This window comes from Fringilla coelebs (assembly GCF_963513975.1).
Source record: "Fringilla coelebs genome assembly, chromosome: 1".
In the NCBI taxonomy this organism is placed as follows: Eukaryota; Metazoa; Chordata; class Aves; order Passeriformes; family Fringillidae; genus Fringilla; species Fringilla coelebs.
In genome coordinates this window covers 75,818,887-75,838,797 of record NC_140028.1, presented here as the reverse complement: position 1 = coordinate 75,838,797, position 19,911 = coordinate 75,818,887, and the positions used below count along the sequence as shown (strand labels likewise).

At 38.3% G+C, this 19,911-nt stretch overlaps 1 protein-coding gene across 1 annotated transcript in view; it reads left to right on the top strand.

Annotated features, from left to right (window-relative positions):
- Positions 1-212: 212 nt before the first annotated feature.
- Positions 213-19,911, top strand: part of MARCHF11 (membrane associated ring-CH-type finger 11) — a gene marked incomplete at both ends in the record, with an annotated part of 31,552 nt that continues 11,853 nt past the window's right edge. Inside the window, 2 exons of the mRNA XM_084206257.1 lie at positions 213-482; positions 1,466-1,621. Coding sequence (XP_084062383.1) covers positions 213-482; positions 1,466-1,621 — 426 coding nt within the window. The remainder of the gene's footprint in view (positions 483-1,465; positions 1,622-19,911) is intronic.

The window sequence follows — 19,911 nt, the reverse complement described above, 5'->3', positions numbered from 1 at the left end:
CTCGCTCCGTCCCCCCGCGCGTGCCGCCCGCCCCGCCCCGCCCCGCCGCCCGCGGCCCCGCGCGCCGCTCCTCGCACAGCGCCGGGCCGTGAGGGAGCGGCCGCGCCCGCCGGGTCACCTTCCCGGCCGCCGGCAGCCCCGAGCCGCCCCCGAGCCGCCGCCATCCGCCGCTGCGGGCCGTCCCCGCCCCGGGGGAGCGGGTGCCCCGGGGCATGAGCTGCGCCTCCGGGAGCGTCGTGCTCCCTGCCGGAGAGCCGCCGCGAGCCGCCGCCGCCCCGCTGGAGCTGCCGGCCGGGGCGGGGGAGGCGAGCGGGGACACCCCCGAGGAGGGCGAGGGCCGGAGGGGCGGCTCGGAGAGCGGGGCCGCCGGCGGCGACAAGCCCGAGACGCGCTCGGTGTGCAGCAGCAGCGAGAGCGGCAGCGGCGGCCACGCCGGCGGGGCCGGCCCCATCTGCAAGATCTGCTTCCAGGGCCCCGAGCAGGTGAGGAGAGGCGCCGGGGCCGGGCGGGCGGGCGGCGTCCCGCACACCTTCGCACCCTCGGCTCCGGGGTCGAGCCCTGTCCCTGGTGCTGATCTCGGCGTCGCTCCCCGGCAGGAATCGCCCTCCCCGGCTGCCACTGTGCGGTCTGGCTGTGGCAAAAGCCTGGGGCGAACCTGAGCCGGCGCAAAGCTTTGGGAGATTTCAGGGATTTTGCCGTGTCTGCCTTGCACGCTGGGTGTCCTCTGGCGCTCGCGTTCGCTGGTTCACCTCTGAGGGACCCTGCACAGTACGAATTTCTCAGGTTTCTGTTAGACTTTAAAATGACAGTGTTAGCTTACAGGTAATGTTGAGAAGACCTCCAAGTATCAACTCTGTTGTGACGTTACTGAGCATAATATCAGCAATGGATCTGTAACTAGCATTTTATAGTTTGTCCTGGAGTTGGAAAGAAGAGAATAGCTGATTTATATAATACAGAAACTACTGGGGGAATTGCTTACTTACATTATTTAAGGTCCTGTCTGACAGCTGGCTAGCTGGACAGCACAGAGCCGTGGTCCAAGAGCACAGCTGTCTTGGAATTGTGATATCACACATTTCTTCCTGAGTGATGACTTCAAATAGCTGTTGTAGAAATGTATCCAACTACTTTTGGTACCCTTTGATGTATTTGAAATGGCTAATGATGCTGTTGTTTAATGCATGGTAATATTTCAGTTGTTTCACATAGGTATGTGAACATGTGTAGACAGCTTTCTGGCTTTTCTCAGTAGAAGCAGCTAGGTATTTTTAAGACAGTTACATTTTTCATAGTATTTCATAGCAAAAAAAACCCCAAACAAACCCAACGAAAAAGCCCCAAGCTTTTCCAGATAGTGAAATTGTTACAGGTCATTGTTACAGACCCCTAAAGATTTTCGTATTGAGTGTACATGTATGTGAAAGGTTCCTTTAAAGTTGATCTTTCTGTATTGCCTTTCCAGGGTGAATTGTTAAACCCTTGCCGCTGTGATGGCTCAGTACGATACACGCATCAGCTTTGCCTCTTAAAGTGGATAAGTGAAAGAGGGTCATGGACCTGTGAACTCTGCTGTTACAGATACCATGTTATAGCCATTAAAATGAAAAAGCCTTGTCAGGTAATTTGTTCTTTAAAACAAAAAAGTATGTCTTTTCAGTCTTTTTTTTTTTAACAAAATTATTCTTACTTTTACTTCCAAGGTTTTTGGAAAATGCAGCAGAAGAACCTATATGCCTTACTAGCTAGCCCTTGCACCCACTTGAAGTTGGTTTTTAAGGCCAGTTACATATTAAAATGTGTAATGATTTCATTCTGTTATGTTCTTCTAGTTTTTCTTGCTATAGAAATGATCTTTAGATGTTGGTAAATTCTGTAAGTAGTTAAATCATGCTGAGATATGACAGAAAACTTGGATCTCCCAGATTAACTTCCTAAACTTTAAACATGTCTTTATTGTTTGTTCAAGACTCACTCAAAGGTTGATTTTGTTCTTTCTTCAACTTGGGATCCAGAGGGGAGAGGTGAAGAAAGCTTCTGTTGTCTGTGTATTCATCTACTGTAAAAATGTAAAAGGAGGTGACTTTTCAGTCTTGGCACAATTCAGAGCAGTAGAACACTCTTAAAGTTCTGTCCACCAGAAGCTGTTTCAGAAGCTGAAATGTGCAGTAACATTTTCCAGAGCTCCATTTCAACAGCATCAGAACATGAGATGGAAGTTAGAGCATTGTAGTGGTAGCATGTTCAGGGAGAGGTGGGGGGAGGAACTCAAAGCTCCACCAGATCTCTTAGGGAATCCTTAATACCACTTTGCAAATCAGAATTCTTTAGAGGCTTTGAATTCCATCTTGGAAATTATATTTTATAACATCTGAGGAACACATTTAGTAAGATAATTGTATCTTTTTTTAGTTTTGATCCTAAGATCTCAGAGATGATGGAGCCCTCAAAGGCCAGAGCACTCGGGTCATTTTTCTATGCCTGTGTTTGATTGGAGTTTTATAGAAAAGACATGGTTGGATGGTAATGGCAGTTGTGTGAACATGATAAGCATTCCTTGGATACAGAATATCTGGAGTATTTGCTTACAGCTGTTCAGATTATGGGCAAGTACTTTCAGAGCCAGAGGACTTCATTTTTTTTCCTTTATAGATTCTCAAAGGAAAGGTTTTGGTAAGCTTTCCTGGATAGAATCTTTATGATGTTAAAAAGCAAAGGATTTGTAAAACATTCCAGAAAATGAAGGTGGTAGATTCTGTTTCTACACAGGCATGGTTTGGCATGGGGTTTAATCCTTTTGGCGTTTTTTAACCTTTTCAAAAGTCTTTATTTCTTGCATCTCCACAACAATCTCATCCTTTTCCTGGCAAAGATTACAAAAGCAATAGCTTGCAATTATAGTATCTGAAAATCACTGTTAGACAGCAAAGACATGACAGAGTTGCCTGCAAAGAGGCATCTAGTACTGTTTGAGGTCCTAAGGTAGCCAAAATGTGTACACAGAATAGCAGGTATGACAGAACTTATGAGGGACTCTGGAACTGCAGATGGAGGCCAAGTGGGTATTAGAGGATGTTTGAAAAGTCATTAGACACTTATTTGTGGACAGCAGAATCAAGCCCAAATTTGAACAACTGTTTGGTTTCTCTGGAAAAGAGAAGCAAAGAAGAGTCAGTAGATGATGCAGTAGGCAACAAAGTTTGGCCAAGCTTAGAAGGGAAGTAAAAAGAGACAAAAGTTCAATGCCACTCATTGCATTAGTTGTCACTGTTTTTTACTTTTGTTTTGTTTTTTTTTTTTGGGGGGGGGAGGAGGAGATAAAGAAACTGGATTCATGTTTCTCCTTAAATAGCTTAATTGTTGATTTATTCTTAACCCTTTCTTTCATTTTTTAGGTAAGTCATTTAAGTCTGTCCTTTCTTTCTTGACCATATAGCATACAGAAAGATTTCATGGAGTTGCAACTCAAATAATAAGTTGGACATACAATCCTGAGGTCAGATTCCTGACACCCAAAAGATCACCCATCTCTTTGAGGGAACACAGTAGTACCTTTCTCAGTCTCCTGCACAGAATATTTGTCTTGTAGTAACAGAACCTGAAAGGAAATCTTGAACTGCAGTCATCGGTGTAATTTTATAAGGGGAATCAGTCTTAAAATGCACTTACTCACTCCCCCATACTCTTGACTATAATAATATTGGCTGCTTTTAGCAACTGGCTTTGCTTAAACTTTTGGACAGGTTCTGAGTTTCTTTCTACACTACACAAATGCTCGTTTAAAGGTAACTTTTTGGTTTGTTTTGGCAAAAAGCTAAGGGTAAGACCATTTCAATACAGAAGGATTTTAAAACGTCTTCAGCTGAAGTAGTGAATGTACTTAAAAGTTCGCAAAAATTCAGGGCTTCTTGCATTACATTAGATACAGTATTTGGACAGGAGTAGTTTACTCTGTCAACAACCAGTTGTCCGCCTCAGTCCATCTTCCCAGAATTGTCTCTACTTATTAGAACTTCGTAGGCAGTATCATAGGAGAGAAAACTAGTGCTATTAACAAAAATATCTTTTTCTCAGGTGAGTGCAGATTTGTACCAGGTCTATGCAAACCTGGTCTATTTACTCTCAGGTCTGTGCAGATCTACAACAGCTCTTCAGGTTTGCTTTCACCTCACATATTTAAGGAATGTAACAATGTGTAGAGACTTAAGAAAGAAGAGATTTTTCTATGTTTTCATTCAGAACGTTAGAATAGATGTGACTATTCCATTTAATATCTAACATGTTCTGTGGTTTCCATTGCTTCGTTGAAGGCAAAGTTATCTCCAAGGGGTGCATCTTCTGGGGCAATACATTCAAGAAACAGAATATTTCTATTTTGATAGGAATTCTTCCAGTGTCAGTGTTCCAGTTCCAGATTCAACAGCTACTACATAATTCACCTTTAAGAATCTAATCCTGGAAACACATGGATTTTATTGTGGGAATAAACCTTGAAACATAAACAAAACCCCAAATTAACCCATGGGCTAGCAGTGGAAGATGAGCACACAAACAAGTTGATATTTGATGTGATGTATAACCAAGATTTGGAATTTTTCAGTATCTTTCTTAGGAACATATCAGAAAGACTTATTGAACCTTGTACTAGTCCATTAATGAAAACACACATTCATGTTGCTGGACTTGCTCCATTGGCAGGGTGGAATTTGATACAATAATAGGCAGGGCTATGTTAATAACTAGAAAATTCCCTTACTGCCCCTCAGATGCTAATGAGGGGAGCTGGAATAAAAGCTGCTTTGGGCAGGGAGTTTTGGAAGGTTTTTTTTGGAAGGACTTAAAAAGGAGAGAGAAACTTCAAATGTGTGACTTGGAAATTAAACTAATTTAGAATTATAATTGAGATTAACAAAAAAGAAAAAAAGCACAAAAAGAATTATTTTTTGTTAGTCAAGATTATAATATGTAGAGATTTCCTTCCTAAAGGAAATATATTCCTATAAGAAATATAAACACATTGTTTTATTTTTATCGGTGCTATCTAATTTTTATGCTGTTAGGAGATTAGTTCACTAGACTTACCCTTAAGTATGAATGTGTACTGAAGAATGTCAGTTCTCTGGTAAGATCCAGAATTAATGTTTAAAAGTGGAATAAAATCACGCAAAGGTTGAGAATATATACTTTGGTGCTAAACCTGTCATTTCTATAAGTGAGTAGTATAGATATTTAGCGAGGAGCCTTTCCCAGACTGCTAGTGTAGTCTGTCATAAAATAGTGTTACATTAGATGTTTGATAAATCCTGTTCATTAAAACATTATATTCTGGTATTTTGGTGAAATGGACCTGTTCCAAAAGTGACACAGTAGATGGATGTGCTAAGTTATAGTCTAATTGTGTGGCAGTTCAACACCTTTTCTGATACCAGTAAAATCACAAAACTTATTTAAATAAATAAATGCTTACTTGTTAGGCCTGATTTCTTAAAATAGAAAAAAATTAAGGTGGTACTTCTCAAAAGGTAAGGTTTCACTTTTACAAATTTTGTTAATGTGCGTAATCCTCACTCATTTGAGAAAGCTCACTGGCATCAACTAGATAAGCATGAGTAAAACTGCATAGCAGACTGCAGGTATGTGAATGTGTGTTACACTAAAAAGTGAAACAGTCAAGTTCTTCAGCTACTTCTATATGGAGGTCAGTGTCCAGAAAAAAATTGTAGATTAAGTGTTTAGTAAAAGTTTTTGCTAATGACTATGCTCAGCTGGATGACAGCATTAAGTTCTTCTAGGCATAACGAAGAAGGGGAAAGGGAAAAGGCTGAAATCTCCAATTATGCATTCTAAACTGCACAATGTACTAAGGGCATCCTATTAATGTCTCTTCCTGTGCTGAAGATCCAGAAGAATACATTGTGCTATTCCATATGTCAGTGGACAAAAAAGAACAAAAAGGATTGTTCTAATATTGGACGATTTACAAAGAAATTTGAAAAAGAGATAAGGAACAAAGCTATGGTACACTAGCTCTAGTACTGAGACCCCTGGTACACTAGCCATTTCTAACTATAATTCAGTTTTTGGCATCTCAAAGGGATGTGTTTTAAGAGGCCTCTTAAAAAGAAAATAATGAAGTTTTGCGAGCACCCTTTGAATATGAAGGCACTACACAAGGGCTGTTGGAAAATAAAATACTTGGCTGAGACAGGTATCCTGAACTGAACGGAAATGAGATTCAATGCCTGAGTAGTCATTAGAAGGCAATTAATACATCAATAAATGCCTGGAAGGACTTAAAAAATCAAATAAAGTCTTTTTAATTTCATGTGATGGAGAAGAGAGTCCATCATAGTTGAGAAAGTAGGCCAGTAACATGGTCAAAGTAGTGGAATAAAAGGAATTGTACTTGAAGCAGTTTTGTACTTGCTGAGAAGATTACTTTTGTGATGAGCTTAAAAGATGTGTTCCAGTAATTGAGACATAAGACAAAAGTGATGATGAGAAATTATTTTTTACATAGGAATAGACTTAGATATGCTACATAGAAAGCACATACAAACTTTAGAAATATTGAGAACAGGAGGATCCAAATACATATTTAAATTTAAGGTAATTTCTGATAAATTTAGGATCATTCCAAGAACAAATTCATGTTTTGGAGCAACAAAGCTATAGGCCTGGGACATGAAAATCCTATAAGTTTAATGAACCTAATTGAATGGTAAAATCCATACAAAAATGGTAGAAGCAGACTAATTCTTTAGTTTTGACAGGAGAGAGAAATCTGAAACAGAAAACTAGATGTCAGTCATCAGCATATATACAGTGCCTGTACTTCTCACACTTTTTTTTTTTTTTGTAAGTATCTTTTGGCCACTTCTAGGGAGTATTTACTAGACTGGATAGACCTTTTAATCTGATGTACTCACAGTCGGCTCAGTGACTGCACTGGGTAGATGGTGATTATGATCATTCTAAGTATCATGCTTAATGACTTTAGAAACAGAGGGATAGCAGAGCTGTTGGAGAGGGCAGTTGAGGGTTTTTTCTGTGGTGGGAAAGGCAAAATACATTTTATGTCTACTTTCTGTTAAAGGTCTGATGATAAATAGACTGAAAAAGAGAATTGGGTAAGCAAGTGTCAGTGGTGCAGAGTACAAAGAGTATAAAAGTGAAGACATCAACTTAAAAAATAGAAATGCAAAAAAATGGAAGGCATCAAAGAGAAAATTCTGATGGGATAATGAATTTCATGTTGTGTTTTCTTTGTTTTCTTGTAATTAATGCATAGAAAGACTTGGAAGTAAAAGGAGTAGAGAACTGGCAAATAAAGGTGGCAAAAAGGTGTGGAGACAAAAGTCAGTTTAGCTTGAGAAAAACATTTGGTTGGCCATTCAGATGAGAGAGCACATTTTTCACAGAGCAAGTAAGCAGGCCACTGGTGCACTGCTAGCACGCTAGGAGCTGAATATTTGGCTGTTAGCATACAGAGCTGAAGGAGTGCAAAGTGGCCATTACAGTGGAAAAGAAGAAAAAAGCTTTAGAAACTTTAGAAAAATGGATCTAATTGATAATTAATGGCAGGTGAGAGAGAACAGGGGATGGAACAATATCTGAAAGTCATGAAATAATGAAGAATAGTAGTTGAACAAAGGAACTGATTCTATCATCACAGTGAGAGTTGGGTAGGGATAGAGAAGAACTAATAAGAAAATACTAGATATTGACTTTGATATTCCTTTGAAGCATATTTGTAAGTTATGAGAAGAAATTAAATTCATCTTAAGAGGTCAGAGGAGACATCAAGTGGGAGCTGAAGCCATCAGGAAGGCATATGGGGGATTACAGAGAAAATCAAACAGTTTAGCAGTTCTGTCAGACTTCTAAGTATATCTTAAGGTAATCGAGTAAAATACTAAATAAAAAAAGCAGAGCATACTTTAAAAAAAGAATAGTATTAAAAGTATGTGGGTGTGTGCCCCTTATATGCTACTTTTATTTTCTGTAGCTTATTAAAAATTCTATTGCTTTCTGTTTTTATTTTGTGAGATGTGTAGATTGTGCTCAAGGCAGTTTGACTGCTACATTGCACTGTGAAAATACAGTGCAATGTAAACTGTGAATGATACTTGGAAATAATTTTTTAATTACGAGTGTCCTACTGATTTAGTGGTAAGACATATAATATAGATTTAAAGAGTGGCATTATCTTGTTATATTAAATAGTGGGTTAAATACTTCAAGGAAAAAAGTTAGATTCCTTCAGCCTATGATTTTCATGGGGCAGAATGACTTGCATGAGATACAGAGCCAGGTTGTTTTTCAGAGGAAATATATCCAATTACAGTTATTGATGGAAATATAAGCATAAATTACATATTTGCAACAGACTTCATTGTAAAAAAACATCCAAAAGTAGTAAAGGGTGTCAGTGGGAATCAGGGTTGCTACATATACATAACTGCTTTAATTTGAAATACTGAGAGTAACAATGCAAGACTTAAGATACAGTGTCAGACCTGCATTCACAAACCTTTGTGTTACTGGGGTTTTTTGTCATTTTCAGTGCTTGGGTGTTTTCCCAATGGCATGATCTGCTAGAAATTTGTTTAGTGATCAAAGGTTTCTGAGTTTTCACAATTCAAATTTTTGTCTTTTTTTCATATGTCAATAGTCCTGATTATTCAAGTCTTCAATTCCTATCAACAGAGATTAGAGGAAAAATACTGAAACCAAGAAGTGGTTGTTTCAGCAGGCTTCTTCTATTTCTTAATATGAAAAATTGTTAATACATGATGGTGTACTGCTTTCATACCGTGTGTCCATGATTCCCTACCTTATGCCAATTGGGCAGCACAAGTAGCCTGCTTTGAGCACCAAGCACTGTCAATACATGCTGATTTCTCTACCAGTCTGTGTTAACTCTGACGTGTCTCTGTACTGTTATCCACAACTGAAATTTGTCAAAGAAGATTTTATTAAATTAATTTTGAAATTTACTTTTAGTACTTCTTGGTTTTGAATGTTGGTCCATTCTCATTGAAGTCTTCAGCACTTCATCCCAATGACTGGCAGTCATGCCACCTTACTTCTTTCTTAATTTGCTGCGTAGGGGAGACAGCTTTTGCACCTATTGCACTTGTATTTTAAATTTTTTTGTCCCATGTGTAGATTTAAATTGGATGTTTGGTATTCACTCCGAAGACTCTTTCTTATTGCTTCAGCAGTGTGCAGAGAATAGCCCCTGCCTGCTTTTGTGGCTACAGTGCAACAGTGAAGAAACACTTTGACCTCACTTCCTTTAAAGGAATTGTCTGAGTCAGAGCACCCTCACTGTGCATTGTGCCTGCATGACTCTTTTGCCATGGGGTTCTTTGCCTTTTTATTTTTTTTTAATTTATTTCAACTTTCATTTTTATTTACTTTTACTTCTTCTTTTTTTTTCTCCCCTTATTGTTTACATTTCAGTGAAGCTCGTGGAGAATGAGTATTCTCATTCTCGGCCACATGCTGTTTCCTTTCCTCCTACTCTATTAGTGTATCCCATTTTTGCATATTTTTCTGGCAGTGTCTTCCCTCCAGGGCAGCATTAAACTTTGCCAGTTCTGTGATGACCATATTCCCAGTACAGGAATATACCATACAATTTCCTAAGCTAAGGCTCATTTTTCTCATCTTTTATGGCTAAAGAACAGATATGATAAAATAATTCCTTAGCAGTTTCACATAGTCATGTACCTTGCCATCAAGATGAAATGCTAGCTAGCTTTATGTGCATTTAACTATTCTCCTAACACTGGAAGCATATTATTTCAAGCACTACAAATATTTTGATAAAAGTAAATTCCATGACAGGAATTTTTCATGCCAGGAATCTGTAGCTGAAGAAAATGAGAGTAAACTTCAGTATGCCTTCTCTTCTTTCATGCTAAGGAGGCTCCCTCTGCTCCATGGGCAAAAACAGACAGACTGAGAGTCTACATCTTAATGGAACACTTTATGTATCTCTCATTGCTTTATCTGAGCAATGTGCAATTTATAATCTACTAGAGCTTGTGGCTACTCCCAGCACATTATGTTCCTCCTTGAATGACTAAAGTCCGTATCTGTTCCAGGGCTGCTCTTTCATAGGAGTAGAGCAGTAGGACAAATTTTAGTTGAAGGAATGTAACAGCTAATGTGAGCTCCCTGAGTCACATCAGAATAACAGAAATAGAATATGGGAGACTCACACTTTCAGCCTTTTCCTGCACCTGCAGCACTGTTCCTCCACATAGCCACTGTTTTTAGTGACCACAAGAATCATTGTAAGCTCAAATCATTCATTGTCACCTTCCAAAAAGGACACTTTGATGGTATTGAATGTACAAGCTGACTTCAAATCCTCCTGAGACTTAATAAAGAGGGTCACTTCCTCCTCATCCAGCATTTACAGAGTCCTGCATATCATCTCATTGCCTTCTGGATGCTTGCACCAAATAGAAATTTGATTAATAAAAGATGCTTTTCTGATATCTGTCAAACTTACAGAAAAGATCTTAATATACTCCACGTCATATACTCCACTACCAGTGTAAACAGAGGAACCTTCAAATACATTTTGTAGAATTTCATTCATGGATGCGTCATTGCTCTCTACAACTACCTGAAAGGAGGTGGTGGTGAGGGTTTGGCCTCTACTCCCAAGTGAAGAACAAGCAATAGGACAAGAGGAAATGGCCCCAAGTTGTTCCCGGGCAGGTTTTGATGGGAGATTAGCAAAAATTGCCTCATTGAAATGGTGGTCAGGCATTGAAACAGGCTGCCCAGGGAACAGGTGAAATCATCATGTCTGGAAGTGTTCAAAAGGCATGTGGATGTGGCACTTGGGAATATGGTTTAGTGCTAAAAGGAATTGTGCTAGGTCAATGGTTGGACTTGATGATCTTAGAAATCTTTAGCAACTTTAAAATTCTATGATTCTATAATCTCTGGGATTTCAAAATTCTCTACTTCTACTGTCCTTTACTTCTTAAACCTTGGTTAAAAATCTAGAAAATATGTGAAATTGCTGTTTGTTCTATGGAAATGTGCCTACTTCAGAGTTTCTCCACTGAGAATTGATGCCATGTACTTGACTGCGTTCAGAAATTTGTGGAAAATCTATTGTGCGTTCAGTGGGAAGTATTTATGGCTGTTGGAGTTTTAAAAGCTTATCTTTCCTCTGGGCCTTACCCTCCTGCTTTTGTAGATGTCACTGATACAATTGCTGTGAACTTAGCCCCAGCAATTAAACTTACAAGATCTGTGGACTTCAGTCTTCTAGTCTAGATTGTTTTAGAATAGAAAGCAGTTTCAGTAGTTTAAGTACTTCCAGATGTCTTGGTGGTCATCATGTGACACAAGTGAGTCTTTGTCTTCATTGTACAACTCTCATGCATCAGGTCCTCAAGATAACCTTCAAAGTTCTTCCTTCCTTGTTTGGGTTCAGAGATACAGGCTTCCAACCTGTTTACTTAAAAATAATCTAGGATTTCTGCAGTGCTATATCCTACAATCCTGCATTAGCGTATCTGAATAAGAAGCCGTGGCTTTGTCCCAGGGTCACTCTCTCTGTTTTCATCACCACTTCTCTGGGCAACCTGTACCAGTGTCTCACCACTCTCACTGCAAAGATTTTTTTTCCTAATATCTAATCTAAACCTACTCTCTTTTAGTTTAAAGTTGCTAAACCTCATCCTATCACTATGGTCCCTAATAAAGGCTCCCTCCCTGTCTTTCCTGTCATCCCTCTTGTAGGGGAAGAGAGTTTTGTAGAATATGTTTTATGATAAGGAAAAGAAAATTACTTTAGAAAGCTAACTTTTATTTACAAACTCAAGTTTATGCACAAATTTGCATGCCTCCAAAGAGATGGTTAATTTGCATATCATGTTTATTTTCATTACTAAAGGAAAAGCACTTTCAGAAAACTCCTGTATGTGCTGGAAGACAGCAATCCAACTGTTCAGACTGACAGTGGCCATCAGCATTTCTGAAGGATGTGGGTCCAAAGTCGCAGCTATTTCCTGCTGGCGGATTCCACCACTGGACTTGGTTGTCTTTTTGGTTGAGAGTTTGGGCTGCTTCATTTTGGTGGACCATGACCAGGCATTCATGAAGTGTCATTTTAAAAGCTCTTGGAAAGTTGCTTAGGCTTGTTTTCACAGTCACAAAAAATACCAACTTTTCTTGTTCAACACCTCATTCCAAGTTCCCTGACTGGAGAAATGGTGCATTCCTTCAATCTCTCTTGTCCCTTAGAATCCTCTATGAGTTAAGGCCAAAACAACAGAAACAGTTCTCTTCAGTACAGCATAGCAAAAAAACGGTCTGATATCAGTATAATGGCCATTTAAATGCTTTTTTTGTTTGATATAGTTTATGATCATGATTCACAGTCAGTTTTCTGTAATTCAGAGTTGGATCTGGATAAGTTACTAAGTCAGTCAGGCCTGACTGGACAAACATACCTGAAGAAGAGTATTAGGTCCTCTCTTTACCAGACGTCTAAGCCATTTACCTCTTTGAGTGCTTTGAGCCATGAGATCTTACACTACCTCTTTCACAGCCTTGAAACATGTTCCATTACCTCTGTCTGCAGTCACCAGTCTTAAATACTCTGCACTTGCTCAGCTCACAGGCTTGATATTTACCAGAGTCTAAGGAGTAAGTGAAAATTCCATCTGAGATAGAAATGCTTCCCGTCTTTTTCATTAGACATCATCCGTGTGAAGAGTTGGCCGCAAACTCTGGAAATCAATAAATTTTTGTCTGACTACAGTGGCAGAACCAGGGCCTATTGAAGATCTACTTCCCTGTTTCTATCCATTCAGAGAGGTGAAAAAGAATCATAGGATCATAGAATGGTTTGGGTTGGAAGGGACCTTAAAGACCCTGTAGTTCCAATCCCCCATGCTATGGGCAAGAATGCCAGTTGGTAGATGAGGTTGTTTAAGATCCCATCTAACCTGGCCTTCAACCAGTGCTTCACCACCCTCTGAATAAAGAATTTCTTCCTAATTTCTGTCTTTTTTTTTCAAGTGGCTAGCAAGTTGTTTCAGGCCTTATATGCTACGGGACCAACTGTGCTGACTGTAAGGTAGAACAATCTTATGAGCTTCTGTTCTGAAAAGAAGACCAGTAGCTCCATCATATATAATAAATGAATGTAAAGAGGGGACTATTGTCTTGAAACAACAAGATGTGACTGTGTTTATAATAATAAACTTAAAAAATTACAATTGCAGAACAGTAAGTGGTTTTTCCATAAATCTGTTTTCCATATTAACAGCATGTACTTATCTTTCATTCTTTTTGGTGCTTTTGGTATTTGAGAGAAATTGATGGCATTTTTATTTTATGTCTGTGTTTTTACATAGGTTATATGTAAGCCATATAAGCACCATCAAGCCAAGAACAATTCATAGCTTGGGAATTTTCAAACACAGTGATGTGAATGGATATTACAATTTTTGGTATTACAACAATTGCTTCTCACAGCAATGTGATTGCTGACACAGAGTGTAACAAGTCAGACAGCTGGAAATTTTCAAAAGCATATTGTGCAATTTAATTTAATTATGCCAAGGGATTTCAGACATATTCATGATATGATTAGAGAGAAATAGAGAGTATCTGTTATAGTGTATACTATAAAGGCAGCTATTCTCTTTTTTCACGGATAGAGCTCTAGTATTAGATTATAGGTAGTATCTAAATTGCTACTTTCTGTAATTAAGCACTACAGCTTATATGTTTTTATAAAAATGGAATCTTATAAGTAAGTGAGTGATCAAAACCATGGCTACTCAAACTATTAGAAAAAATTTTATTCAAACAGCACCTATTAGTGTGTAGTTGTGATTATTTAGCAATACCTGAAAAAAACTAATGCAATTGACTGCTAAAATTTTGCTGTTTCATATATATTTATATAACACCCTAATAAAAAAAGCCCTCATTAATACCAATATTTACATGAATCCATTATACTAATTCTTATAAATGTATTATGCATATTTTTAAAGCCTTTTAGTTATTATACATAATGTGCGATATATTAATTAATAAATTACTTCATTCTTCCACTAGGCCAAATTTTCAAGCAGTATATTATTTACCATATTCATTTGTACACTCTAAAATTCTATAATTATGACTAATTTCTCTTTAAGTGAAGACTTATTGCTAATTTAATTCACTACAAAATCAATTAATCGATTTATTAATTTAAGAAATTACATTCAAATTGACTTACAAAGCAGATTCTGTCAGATTTCATACAACCCAGAACCCAGGATTGTCTTCTTCATGATTACATGCTGTATTCTTGATACTCTTACCATTCCGCCTTCTAACCTTCATCCAAGATACTCATTATCTTACTTCAGGATTAGACAAGGCAACAACCCAAACTCAGGATATGTTTCTTGAGTCATTTTGTTGCCCTTGACACCTGAACTTCTCTTTGTTTCACACCTTTCAAAGAAACGCATGAAATCAGGATTGCTTCTTCTCTCATGAGCATCTTCCAGATTCTCATATTAAAATTCTGATCGCAGTCTGTGAATTAGTTTTTGCTCAGGGCCAAAAGGAGCAGAGGCCAGTATTTGTACTCAGTGGATTTCTGGTGAGTTTGTATCTTTCAGTGCTGAAACACATCACTGCCATATAGCAACAAGAAGAAGACTGAATAGGGAAGGTGCATCTTCCTAACTAAAGATGGGGAGTTGCTTTGTTCCCAAACTATTGTTCAACTATTGTGACTAATGCTGCTGCGGGATGCAGGGAAATCCAGTGACAATACATGGTGATGCCATTTGATTGCATGTCTTTGGATTCATAGAGTGTCTACAAGCAGATAGTGGGAAGCAGTAATTATGATTAAAGTACTTTAAACAAAATTATGCTTTACAACTAAACTGTGCTTATCCAATCAATGTGTTTGTGCATCTACATTCTGAGGGTCCTCTTCCAGTCTTCCTTCAGTGAACTGGAAACTTTGAACTCTGAATTTCCAATTACATGGAATTTCTTTCACTTTCATATAATTTCTATGGTTCTTTTCCATTAAAGCCTTTCCATGGCTTCTTTTTCTGCATCCAGAGACCACTGAAACATGCCAGTGACAGAAATAGTTCCTAACACTTTCTTTGTACCATACTAAAATAATTTCCTCACTTATCCCTGTGGAGATAATGTGAATAGAGTAATCAATTTCATTTACTTTTCCTTTGGTTCAGTGAACATCTATGTATTGTACAGGAACTGGAAGTGATCCAATAAATTACTTGGAAGAAGTTCTACTATTGACTATCCTGAATAACACAGAAATCTGTTATTAAAATAGTATCCCTAGAGGTAAAAGTTTAAAACCTTGCTTTAACTCACGTGAACAATGGGTTTGAGGCAAAGTTCTCATAAGGGAATGGACCAAACATTAAGGTGTAGAATATTCTCAAATAAACTCTCCATGTTTCCTTTTGCATGGGTTGTAAAAATTATTTAATTTTTCATAGGGTCAAAAAGACAGAGAAAGAGTAGCCAGCACTTTCGGAAAGTCGAGCTAGCAAATTAAATGTGAGTTTCAGTAAAGGAGCCAGAATGAATACTTAAATACATTCAACATGAGAGACAAGAAGGCATCAAGAGAAATGATCAAAAACAGACAATCCCTCTGCATAGTGACTAGTGTCCAGGGTACTTTTGTGGAAGAGGATTGACCCGGCCCTCCATGCTGAACAATTTTTTACATACATTTGGTGACTGCATCAATATCATCATGAACTGCGCAATCTTAGCCTCATGCTCAGCATTTTTTTAAAATTTAAAAGTTGTCAACAGTTTTAGCTAGAATTTACAGATAGTTTTTTCCCAGAAGAGAAGGAAAAAGCAAATCCAGAACCCTTTCTCATACTGTCTATTCGTGTTGAAAAAGTAAAATGCAGAACTGTATAGGCAAAACGTGGTTAGCCCTCCAAAGTGACTGCATGGCATGAAAATTGTTAATACCTCCTTCATATCACTTATTTATGATCTTGCTGAGGTTTACTTCCTCAGTGCAATTATACTGAATGTTTTTTCTCTCAGTGTTCTTCCAGGAACGTGGACCTGACCGTAACAGGAGCTGTCAGCATCACTTTGCAGATCATCTTTGGGTTGCAGAGACTGCAACAACCATGGCAGGCTTTAATTTCCTCCAGTCATTAATATTTAATTTTCAGATAATGCTATCAAAAGTATGGTAGGTTGTAATGAAATTCAGTATTTCCCATACAGCTGCAACAGAAATTGAACAGTTCCTACTTTACACTAGGAACACTATTTATTCACATAGAATGGTAATTTCATTTTCATCAAATATACACATTGATGGAATGTGCAAAATACTGAGCTAAACACCACTAAGCTAAACATAGTTAGTTTGAGTCTCATAGGAGTTTAAAGTTAACTTGAGAATAATTTACCTAACTGTACATGTTTCTCATTTCCTCCAGGAACCCTCTTAGACTGTCTCCTCTTTGTTGTGTTGTATATCAGCAGAATCTGTTCTTGTTTGTTGTAGTCCCCCATGAGAACAAGAGCTGGCAAGCATGAGATTTCTCCCAGCTTCCTACAGAATACTTAATCTGTGTCTTCATCCTCCTTGGATGGCCTGTAACGAACTCCCACCAGGATGTCTGCCTTGTCGCCCCGAATCTTTACCCATAAACACTCAACTCTATTGGCACCATCATAAAGCTCTGGACAATCATAACACTCCTAACCTTCAGGGCTACCTTGCCAACTCTCCTTCCTTTCCTATCCCTTCTGAAGATTTTGCAGCCATCCATTGCAGCACCCCAGTTGTGCAAGTCAACCCACCATGTTTCCATGATGTCACAGTTTTCCTTCTGCCCAGTGGCTTCCAACTTCTCCTCTTTGTTGCCCATGTCACATGTGTTGGTGTGGACGCACTTTAGCTGGGCTATTGATCCCAACACCTATTTGTGGGAAGAAGCCCTAATTCCTACATGACCATTCTCAGGGGTTTCTGTGCTTTCTAATGTATCAATAACTTGTGCTGTTGCTGACACATACATGGATCTTCATTCCTGCCTTACTGAGATGGCAGACCAAAGGACCTTCATAGCACTCTGCCTCTCCAGCACTAGTGTGCTACCCCCAGGCTGATCTCTAGCAAACATGGCCTTATCCCTTCTCCCTTCAAGTTTAGTTTAAAGCTCTTTCAGTGAGCCCTGAAAACTCCTGTGCAAAGATCCTTTTCCTGTTTTGGGACAGGTGCACCCTGTCTGTCATCACAGGCTCAACGCCATGTAAATTGACCCATGATTAAAAAACCCAAAATTCTGCAGGGACAGAGTTGCAGAGATTTGCCTGCTGAGCTCAGCAGGAACTTGTCACCATTGTCCCCTGTCATTTAGGTCACTGCATTGGACAGAGGATAGGGAATCTTCCATTTCGTGCATTCTGTCTGCCCTTTTGGGCCTGTCCCAGGGAAGGTAGTTGAACTCCTTCTTTACTTTTTCTTTCTTACTCTGATATTCCTCGACGTGCTTGCCTGCTCCTGGAGCTCTGTCAGTAAGCAGAGAAGCTCCCCTGCCTGGGCATGCCTCCCACAGGGACGGTCACTGCTGCTGGCCCCTACTGCCGCAAGAGCAGGGCACACTCTGCGGCCTGGCACCAGGGTGTCGGTGTATTCCACTGGCGCTTTGCCCGGGCAGCTGCCTCAGCTGGTCACACAGTCTTGCCCAATTCCTTTCATTTTTTTGCCATCAGCAAAAAATAGATTACTGATAATTTCTCAGAGAAAGAATAATGTAAGACTAATGTAGTTGACATCACAGCTCTGCTTGTGGTCTCAGATACCAATTCTAACATAATTTTAAAAATTGTAATATAAAAGGTTGAACTAATGAGCTATTCTGCTTACTAAGCAGTAAGATTTTGAGAGGTGAATATAATAGAATGTGAAGATTTTGTAGATTGACTAGGATGTCCAAGCTTCTGGAGAGCCATAAAATCCAAGGTGTACCCAGTATAGGTGTAGATGTTCAATCAGTTGTGTACATGCAGTAAGTCAACACTTCCAGGAGCTGTCAACTAAATTGCTTGAGTGGTGCACAGATGGACAGGATCTGCACAATAAATGTTATGTTTTCAGAATGTCCCAAGTAAAATACTGGTGCAGCCTTCCAAGCTGACGGAGAAATTACATACAGCCCAAACTGTTTTGATGAGCTCTCCGCCAGACGAAAAAATAGTGGGTATCATGACTCCAGGCACTCTATGTGTTAATAATGTATCAAAATAGGCTGCCATTAATGGTGTGCTGCAATTTCTATGACATTGATTCTTTTAAGAAAAAGTCATAAAACCAGAAGCCTATAGCTAAAAATTATATTTCTAATGTTTGTGTGTGTGTGTGTGTGTGTGTGTGTGTGTGTGTACTCAAAACTACGCATTTTCTGTCCAGCCTGGTCAGTAAGTTAACTATTGTTGTACACTGAATTATGTAGTCAGTGTATGCTTACTGCAAAACATTTTAGAAATCCTAATTATCTGATCACATAGACTACGAACAAGATACAGTAAGGAAGAGCCATTTCAAAAATTATTTGTTAGACTTAAATCAGTGTATTCTTTTGCTTCTCTATAAGTTGTATTCATATGTATGCAGATCATAAATACTGTAATGGATAATGTAGGATGACAGCAGGAAAAAAATTTTCTTGTAAGAGCTGTTTCTAGAGATTGGAGCAATCTAACAAAAGGTTTTTGAGGTTGTATATTTGGTATATTTTCAGGTTAACGATGTTATGTTACAGTAGGTCACATCCAGCCATTATTGTTACTGGTATGTAAAATATTAATTCCAAAATGAGTGAAGGGATTGAGAGGTTTCTGTCAGCATTGCCCATAATAAACTGTGTTTCTGAGAGAACAGAGTGGGATAACCCCATAGCAGCTCATTGTCCTAAGGAATTTTGGTGGATTATAAATTGGTACAGTTGAAGCTGATATGCATTTGGGTAGCCATAAGGAAATTTCATATGTTCTTTATTGAGGATGTAGGAAAACCTGTCATTTCTTTGCAGACATTTTTAATGCAAAGTATTCTAAGTATAAGCACAGTATCAGTTCTTTTAAGATCACTTTTCTGCCATGTATTATACAGTAATCAATTGGCTTTTACAAGGCATTATTAAAACAAAGCCAAGTTAATATTGATTTATCTCAAAAATTACCTTTGAATATTTTATCCACCTTTATGTTAGTAAGGACATGCACATAACTGTATTAACTTTATTCTGTAACAATTATTCCGTCAAAGCAATACATTTCCTTCAACTTCTGAAAGTCTCACCCTCAAAAATAAGGAATTATTTCCTTTTGTTTGTATTTCTCTTTGACAGAAACCTTAGGAGAAAAGAGGAGCAGTATTTCTGGGGTCAGAATTTGAACTCTAGAGTACCATTAATGTATTATACTTCCAAATGATTTATCATGGGAAGACCAGTGAATAAAAGTTTAAAAGAACCAAACATAATGAAGTAGAAGTAAAAGTCTAGAAAGTTTTCAAGGGCAGAAAGTATTACATTAAAATCAGAAGCATTAATTATATTTTGTTGAAAACACCATTTTCAAAGGAAGTGTTTGCCATCATTGTAAATTAAAATAAAATGCTTCTATTTCATGGGCTTCTATTCATGGGCAACTGAGATGGCATGGTACATCATTACACTGAATATATTATGTGAAGTAATATGAAATGGGATTTAGAAATTTAAATAATATTTTTAATAATTTACAATAATTTTTTAATAATTTCACAGTTATATTTTATTACATTATATTATAATCTATAATAATTAATAATATTATAATTTA